At 26.8% G+C, this 9,528-nt stretch overlaps 1 protein-coding gene across 1 annotated transcript; it reads right to left on the bottom strand.

Annotated features, from left to right (window-relative positions):
- Positions 1-2,100: 2,100 nt before the first annotated feature.
- Positions 2,101-3,641, bottom strand: LOC135931513 (transcription factor MafG-like). Its single transcript, XM_065468684.1, has 3 exons — positions 3,504-3,641; positions 3,240-3,464; positions 2,101-2,981 (listed from the first exon to the last, which is right to left on the bottom strand). Exons 1-3 carry the CDS (start codon positions 3,552-3,554, stop codon positions 2,847-2,849), a joined length of 411 nt encoding a protein of 136 aa, XP_065324756.1. The 5' UTR covers positions 3,555-3,641; the 3' UTR covers positions 2,101-2,846.
- Between the last annotated feature and the right edge of the window lie 5,887 nt (positions 3,642-9,528).

Here is a 9,528-nt window from a genome sequence, read left to right as displayed (position 1 = left end):
GAACTCCATGAAGGCCTTTTCTTGAGACGAAGACGCCATTACTACATCATCCAAAAATATTAATTATACTGATTTATTTATTAATTATATAAATATTTCATTATAAATTAGTATTAATAAAGGATTTTTATTATATTTCTTTTATTTATTATATATTTTAAAAAATGTTTTTTATGCAAATGTAAAATAAAATTATCTGTATTTTTTGTACAAAAATCATTTTGTTATAAAAAAATTTCGTGATATTTGTTGTAGTTTCTATTTTTTTTTACATATATTGAATATGATTTATTTTAACAGAAGTATTGATTCCAAAAGAGCTGCTTGATTATATTTATAAGAAATTGTAAAAATTAATTTTGATTATTAGTGAATTTTTATGTTTTAATTTATTTAAAAGAAAAAAAGAGTACCATTAAAGGATATTGCCATCAGTTGCGATACACCAAAATTTAGAATAAAATATCTCTGGTTTCTCTGATGAATTCTACAAGAGTTTCCTTATCTTTTTTTACAATTACAAAAATATTAATCTATCTCAAATTATTTAAAAGATTATAAAAATGTTTTTAATGAACGAATATAGTCGATTATAATACATTTTAGTATATAGCAGTTACTTGCAGAGGTACTATTTGTACGGCCCGGATTTTTTTCCTAAAAAAATTTTTAGGCCCGGCCCGGGTAAATTTAAAAAAATTAAAATACGGGCCCGGGTCTGCAGGTTTCTGGTAGGTAGGAACATTTATGGTTGGTGCAATAGCTATTTATTTATAATATAAAATTGTAATTAAGTATATTTTAAGAGAAAAATTATAATCATAAAAGCATACAAATAATATTTTCACTAAATTTTGTACCATCTATTTATTTATGAAAGCTTGTTATATTTTAGGAATGTTATATGGATTGTGAATTTTTCATATAAATATTTAGAAACCTTATATTTATGCATTTTAAAGTTGAAAAAAAAATAGAAAAATTTTATTTTATTTAAAAGTAATGAAGAATCTTTTATTAACATCTCGATCAGGATCCTCGTTTTTTAAAATAATTATAGGTCCGGGAAATTGGGATCGAATCCAGAATTGTTATTTCTTTGGTAGCGATCCTTTAACAACTTTAAAAAATATTTTGCCCATTTCGACTTATTTTAAATTTTTTATAATGTCTATTGGCTTTTCATTATATTTATATAAATTTATTGTAAGAATATATTCTTATAGTAGGCGAAATATTTTGTTTGTATTTCATATAATTTAAATTTTTTTTTAACGATTTAAATCACTTTCTATGAAGGAATAAACCACATTAATATTATTTTTTTTATTATAATTCATAAATAATATATAAATCAGAGACTTGCAGAGGTCCCTTATTTTATTTTTAATTTTTATATTAATAATTGTGATTTAAAAAATTAAAATACGGCCTGGCCACTATCGCCGATTTTTTACATCGATGGTGGCATGTTGAGCGCCTACACTTTTTGGGGGCGGCGTCAGCATGGTCAGGAATCAATGGTAGCATATTAGCGTGGTGGTGCACAGGTTTAAACATAATATAAACTTCTCATCCTCCGCACCAGTTGCACATATTGCACAGCGAAAGCTGTGTTGTCAACTAAGTGCTCTTATTTATCTGATCAAAATTTTGAAAATCAATTGTTATTAAAAATAAATAAAAAATGATTACAAAACGAACCAATATATTATTTTTGAGTAACTTTATTTTTATTATCTATGGAGAAAAAAATCAATAAAATGAAAATTTATATATAATATTTTTGAAGTAACAAGTTACTTTTTTGAATAGCCAGTAACACTGTTTCACAAGGGAGTAACATATTACTTTTTCAATCATAACATTTATTTTTTGAAGTAAAGTTTACTAGAAGTCTGCAAAGTGATTTTTTTGTGGCCTGAGCACGACTTAAGGCTAAATTATAAAAAAAAATTCAGAGCCCAACCCAAGCTTAAATTTTTTGAGTTTGAATATTATAATATCCAAAAAATAATTTAAAATTATGTGTATTACCTGAAATAAAAGTTTATTTGGCCACCATAATCTAATCGTAATCAATATTTATATTAAGTTGCATTTTATTTAAATTCAAAACATACATTTTATTCAGCTTAAATAATAAAAAAGTTATAATATAATCGTATTCAAAAATTATGATCATATAAAAATACATGATATAATGAACATATTATAAAGATATCATGCTTTAAATGAGTCAAAGGCCCTATCATCAGCTACTGAAAATGCTCTTTCTTTATAACATAATAATTTTTTTCTGCTTTTTCATTACATTATGAATTAAAATAATTATTTAGGATACCTCTTACAGTCCAGCCCAAGCTCCCAAAAAGGTTTTAATATCCAAACCTTACACTGGACAGTCCATGCCAACCTCTAATATTTACAACATTAGCATTTTTTGGTAAAGTCATTTTTAAAAAAAAATAAGATTTTACTAATTATTTTAATTTTCAAACTGATTTTTAATGAAGGAAAATGCTCAATATAAGCTTCAGCCAACTTGTAAAATATTTTGAACAATTTTAACCAGCTATAAAAATCTTTTTCCCCAGCCCATGAGTGGGGTTTTTTGGGTCATGCCAACTTTTACTCTATCCTTTTTAAGGGGCTTATCATTTGGGTGAATTGCTACTTTTAAAATTAGTCTTTAACAAAGTAATGTATTATATCTATAAAATAAAAATGAGATTCATCTTTAATGCATAATATTTTAAAAATTTGTCAATAAATATTATAATAAATATTATAAAATATAATTTAATACAAATTTTTAAACTAAATGGTTTGCCATAATATATAAATTAAGGCTTCTTTTCCACTTTGACAAAAGATATAACTTTATTTTCTTGTGAAAATTTTTTCAAAGTTACATACTTCATTTTAATAGCCTTTAATTCTTCTTTCAGAATAGAATTGTGTTGTCTAATTTGTTCAACCTGAAAGAAAATGATAATAATTTAAAATATAATTTATAATAAAATAGATCAGTGATTAGTTAAGATATTAGTAAAACATTAGATTCAATTATACTAATATGTTTTGTTGTAATCATTTAAAATATGATAAAATCAATATTATTAATGAATCATAAAAATTACATTAAATAAAAATAATATTGCTGATTATGTATATCATAAGTATTGATATTTCTGTTTAATTCAAATTTTAATAAAATTATGAAAAAAAAGTCATACTTCTTTTTCTAAGCCTGTTTTGTTACCTTCCAATGATTCCTTAACACTGACTCGTTTTGTGCGGCAGCTAGCCGCATATCCCCTATTTTTCAATGTTCTCCTACGCTGTTTTAACTTAAACATTTCGCTTTTAGACATCCCTTTTAAAAGTCTGTTTAAATCTTTAACCGGGAGGTTGACTAGATGTTCATCGGATATGCCATACAGAGAAACCATCTCTTTTTTCTAAAAAAGCTTAAAACTATTATGTAATAACAATATTACTCTATGTTTATTGTCTTTGGCATGATGTTGCGAACTTTGGAATTGAGACATCACTTGTTTGCAAATGAGGTCAAAGGGGATAGATTATAAAGTTTTCATCATTGATAAAATAGCTATTACTAAAACCGTACCTGTCTGAAAATAGCTTTATATAAAATAAAAATAAATATGCACAATATATGTAGTATTTACAGTTCTATTTTTATCATGATATTATTTCACCTGTTATATGTTGTATAATTCCCTAAAGAGATAAATTATTAATATATTTTGGCTTTGGAAAAATCGAATATTATTACTGCTTAAATTGGTTTACACATACATCATTCATTTGTTTTCAATTAATCGTTATCTAATCGTTATGTAATATGGAATAATATTTTAATATTGATATCAATATAAAATTAAATGATAATTTTTTTTAAATAATTTCTGAATATAGTGACTTTTTTTTCTTAACATTTATAATAACCATTCAAATTTTTATATTTTAATATTAAAAAAACAACGCAATTTTAAATTATATTTTTTTGTAATATATATTTAACAATTAAAAATAACAACATATGTAATGAATATTAAAATATGAAAAACATCTAAACTATTTAAAACAATTTAAAAGACATATTTTTAAAAAACATATTTTAAAAAACATATAAAGCGGGGGGGGGGGGGGTTAGTACATGGAGTAATAAAGATATTGAACTATATTTATTAGATAATTACAAAAGTTATAATATATGTGAATAGAATATTCTATAATAAATACATAACAGGGGGATACAATAAATTTTAAAAAAACAAAAGAAATCTCATTGAGATTCGATCAAACTAGGATAATAGCCTCGGGGAATAATTATAAGATTTTATAAGAGTATACACTATTAGAGGTCTGCATTGGGCGGATTTTTGAGCCCACCCAATATTTAATAACCTGCCCACCCAATCCGCCCATAGTTTTCAAAAAATAATATACCCGCCCGCCCATTAGTCTAAAATTCCTCACCTGCCCCCCAAGCCCGCTATTATAAAATTTAATTATGGCCATTCTTTCAATTTTTTAAGCCTCTATAAGAAGTTTTAAAATTATGAAAATTACTATATTATGCATACAAAAATATTCAATTTAAATTATGGATAATTAATTTTATCAAATAAAATACTTATGAAAAAATAAAAATATTAAATTGATATTATATGTAATTATAATGCAAAAATAATAATGAATCAACCTTTTTATGGATTCAAACACGTTCTTCTTTGTTCTAAATTCCAGCAATGCTAGAAGAAGAACTAGTTGCAGGAATTGACAATATTTTTCTTGCTAATCTTGATAGCTTTGGCAAATCTCTTCTTGTTGTTTCCATTAAAGTATTTTTAAATATACGAAAAAGAATTTATGATACCAAAAAGGTACATTTTAATATTTAATATTCAAAAAGTTCATAAGAACCATTTTTGATTAATATTTACTTAAATGATTTTTAATTTTTTTAGCACACCCGCCCATTGCTTAAATTTCTTAATCCCACCCCCCCCCCCCCGCCAATAGTTTAAATTTTTTTTTAACTAGCCCGCCCGTTCTTAAAATTTTTTTGCTCGCCCACCTACCCGCCCATTTAGCATCTCTATACACGATTCCCATTCATTTGTATTATTTTACCTATAATCTTAATAGCCTTCTTCATTTTTCGAATGAGATAATCAGGTCAACTGAGAGACACAAGTGAAATTCCAAATAAGGTGTTTCATCTAAACCAAGGAATATTTCTATAAGGCCATATGATTTTTTTCAATCAGGCGCGGAACTGGAAACGGGTTCCATTAAACAAGTTGTCAACCAAACCTAATTTATTAAAGATTATAAAGTTAGTAGTTCTGTGGCCACTAAATCGTCCTTTAAAATATAAACAAGGCTGACCATATTTGAACATATAATCGGATTCTATCCCACACCCTTTACATTTATGAAGCCTAATCCATACCCCATCCTAACCCTCGCTAGAGTTAGACATCTATTTGACAAATCTTAAGGTTTGCATAATATTATTTTGGCAAAAATCATAATCGGGCCGTTTTTTAAATGGACCCAAAATAGGTTTTTAGCAATACTACCCTCAGCTCCTCATGTGATATCAAAAGACTAAGGTTAGCATTAAGAAGAGCTTCAAACCATTCATGTCCTGAGTTTTGTCCCCAAGTATTTGAGAATAGGAGGAGTGTATACTAGTGTTATTAAATAATTGGTTTTTTTCGACCAAGAGTCCGAGTCGATGTCGTAAAAATTGGCCCAACCCTGAGCCAGGATCGAAAAATTGACCACGACCCAGCCCGACCCATTGGGCCTGTTAAGTCGACCCGGATTGGCTTACTGGGTCGACTTTCGGCACTGGGTCAATTTGTGAGTCGGCCAGCTGGGTCGATTTTCTGGGTCGACTTGCTGGGTCGGCCTGCTAGACTTAAGATAAATTTTAAAAAAAATTTACAAATTATTTTTTCTTTGTGGAGAAAAATATAATGACACTGCCAATTAATTGTTAGATCCAAAGATTTTAGAACATTATTTCTAATATCACAAACATTTAACTAGGTTTATAACAACGTCTGAAAAAAGATTAACAATTTAATTTTCCTTGAGGAATAAAATATAATAGCAGTGCTAATTTATTAGAAGACCCAAAGGTTTAAGAACATCTTTCGAGTATCAAACCTTTTAAATAAACATTAACCTAAGGTAAATTTTAAAAAATATTTCTCATTTAATGTTTCCTCGTGGAGTAAAATATAATGGCAGTGCCAATTAATTATTAGACCCTTATTATTTTTTCCTCATGGAGTTGAATATAATAGCAGTTACAATTTATTACAGGACCCAAAGGTTTAAGAACATCTTTCTATTATCAAAAACTTTTAACTAGGCTTAAATTAAATTTTTAAAAAATTTTCACAATTTATTTTTTCCATGTGGAGCAAAATATAATAGCAGTGCCAATTAATTGCTAGACCCAAAGTTTTAGAACATCCTCCTAATATCATAAACACTTAACAAGGCTTAAAACAAAGTCTTAAAGAAAATTCTTAAATTTTTTTCCACGTGAGTAAAATATAATAGCAGTGCCAATTTATTACAAGACCAAAAGGTTTAAGAACATCTTTCAAGCGGTATGACTAAATACTGTCTTGCTAAACTGTCTTGCTAAAAAGCAATTAATCATAATTTGATGATATAATATCTTTTAAAAAAAATTTTTCTAAAACATTTTATTTATTTTACATAAATCAATTTTTAATTAATTAAAAAATTGATAATAAATATCAAATAATTTAAAATTCTATTTTTAATTAATTTTATTGGAAAAAAAATATATTTACTAGCTTATTACAACTTATATTTTATTTTTCAATTACAAAATTTAACAAATTTATATCCATAAGAGGGCGTTAAATACATAAATATGAAAATATATTCTTAGGTAACCAGAATAAATATTGGATAGCGCTTTTTTTGTATTTGGGTGTAAATACATGTGAAAAACCTAAAAAAATTTTTTAAAAATAGAGGTTTCTTTGAGAATTAATTAATGAGTAGGTTTAGAAGCGAAAAATAGTAGAAAGTTTGTAAGGAACATATTGCTGGTGTTATTGATCAAAATCTCTTCATTTTTGGTTTATACTTGTATATTTAGGTGTTAAACATTATCCTAAAAAATATTTTGAAAATATTATGATTTGACCGAATGCCGGGCTTAAAACCGACCAATTACTAATATTCGATCGACCAAATTTGGTGTTAATATTATTTGGAAAATGTTCATTTTTTGGTTTATTTATCTATAAATACGTGCAAATCATTATCCCCAAAAATATTTTAAAAATATCGTGATTTGACAGAAAACCGATTTGAAACCGGCCCAATGACTAAATACTGTCTTGCTGGCGTTATACATGGAAAATTCTTTATTTTTGGTTTATACGTGAACAATAACGTGTTAAGCATTATCCTAATTAATTTTTTGAAAATATTATAATTTAACCGAATGGCGAGCTCAAAACCGACCACTTACTAAATATTCGATCTACCAAATTTGGTAGTAATATTATTTGGAAAATGTTCATTTTTGGTTAATATATCTATAAATACGTGCAAATCATTATCCCAAAAAATATTTTAAAAATATCGTGATTTGACCGATAACCGATTTGAAACCGAAATACTGTCTTGCTGGCGTTATACATAGAAAATCTCTTCATATTTGGTTTATAGGTGTATATTTAGGTGTTAAACATTATCCTAAAAAATATTTTGAAAATATTATGATTTGACCGAATGGCGAGCTCAAAACCGACCACTTACTAAATATTCGATCTACCAAATTTGGTAGTAATATTATTTGGAAAATGTTCATTTTTGGCTAATATATCTATAAATACGTGCAAATCATTATCCCAAAAAATATTTTAAAAATATCGTGATTTGACCGATAACCGATTTGAAACCGAAATACTGTCTTGCTGGCGTTATACATAGAAAATCTCTTCATTTTTGGTTTATAGGTGTATATTTAGGTGTTAAACATTATCCTAAAAAATATTTTGAAAATATTATGATTTGACCGAATGGCGAGCTCAAAACCGACCACTTACTAAATATTCGATCTACCAAATTTGGTAGTAATATTATTTGGAAAATGTTCATTTTTGGTTAATATATCTATAAATACGTGCAAATCATTATCCCAAAAATATTTTAAAAATATCGTGATTTGACCGATAACCGATTTGAAACCGAAATACTGTCTTGCTGGCGTTATACATAGAAAATCTCTTCATTTTTGGTTTATAGGTGTATATTTAGGTGTTAAACATTATCCTAAAAATATTTTGAAAATATTATGATTTGACCGAATGGCGAGCTCAAAACCGACCACTTACTAAATATTCGATCTACCAAATTTGGTAGTAATATTATTTGGAAAATGTTCATTTTTGGTTAATATATCTATAAATACGTGCAAATCATTATCCCAAAAAATATTTTAAAAATATCGTGATTTGACCGATAACCGATTTGAAACCGAAATACTGTCTTGCTGGCGTTATACATAGAAAATCTCTTCATTTTTGGTTTATAGGTGTATATTTAGGTGTTAAACATTATCCTAAAAAATATTTTGAAAATATTATGATTTGACCGAATGGCGAGCTCAAAACCGACCACTTACTAAATATTCGATCTACCAAATTTGGTAGTAATATTATTTGGAAAATGTTCATTTTTGGTTAATATATCTATAAATACGTGCAAATCATTATCCCAAAAAATATTTTAAAAATATCGTGATTTGACCGATAACCGATTTGAAACCGAAATACTGTCTTGCTGGCGTTATACATAGAAAATCTCTTCATTTTTGGTTTATAGGTGTATATTTAGGTGTTAAACATTATCCTAAAAAATATTTTGAAAATATTATGATTTGACCGAATGGCGAGCTCAAAACCGACCACTTACTAAATATTCGATCTACCAAATTTGGTAGTAATATTATTTGGAAAATAATCATTTTTGGTTTATTTATCTATAAATACGTGCAAATCATTATCCCAAAAAATATTTTAAAAATATCGTGATTTGACCGATAACCGATTTGAAACCGAAATACTGTCTTGCTGGCGTTATACATAGAAAATCTCTTCATTTTTGGTTTATAGGTGTATATTTAGGTGTTAAACATTATCCTAAAAAATATTTTGAAAATATTATGATTTGACCGAATGGCGAGCTCAAAACCGACCACTTACTAAATATTCGATCTACCAAATTTGGTAGTAATATTATTTGGAAAATGTTCATTTTTGGCTAATATATCTATAAATACGTGCAAATCATTATCCCAAAAAATATTTTAAAAATATCGTGATTTGACCGATAACCGATTTGAAACCGAAATACTGTCTTGCTGGCGTTATACATAGAAAATCTCTTCATTTTTGGTTTATAGGTGTATATTTAGGTGTTAAACAT

Source organism: Gordionus sp. m RMFG-2023, chromosome 1 (assembly GCF_954871325.1).
Source record: "Gordionus sp. m RMFG-2023 chromosome 1, tfGorSpeb1-WG-v2, whole genome shotgun sequence".
Lineage (NCBI taxonomy): Eukaryota > Metazoa > Nematomorpha > Gordioida > Chordodea > Parachordodidae > Gordionus > Gordionus sp. m RMFG-2023.
This window is presented reverse-complemented; position numbering and strand designations above follow the sequence as displayed.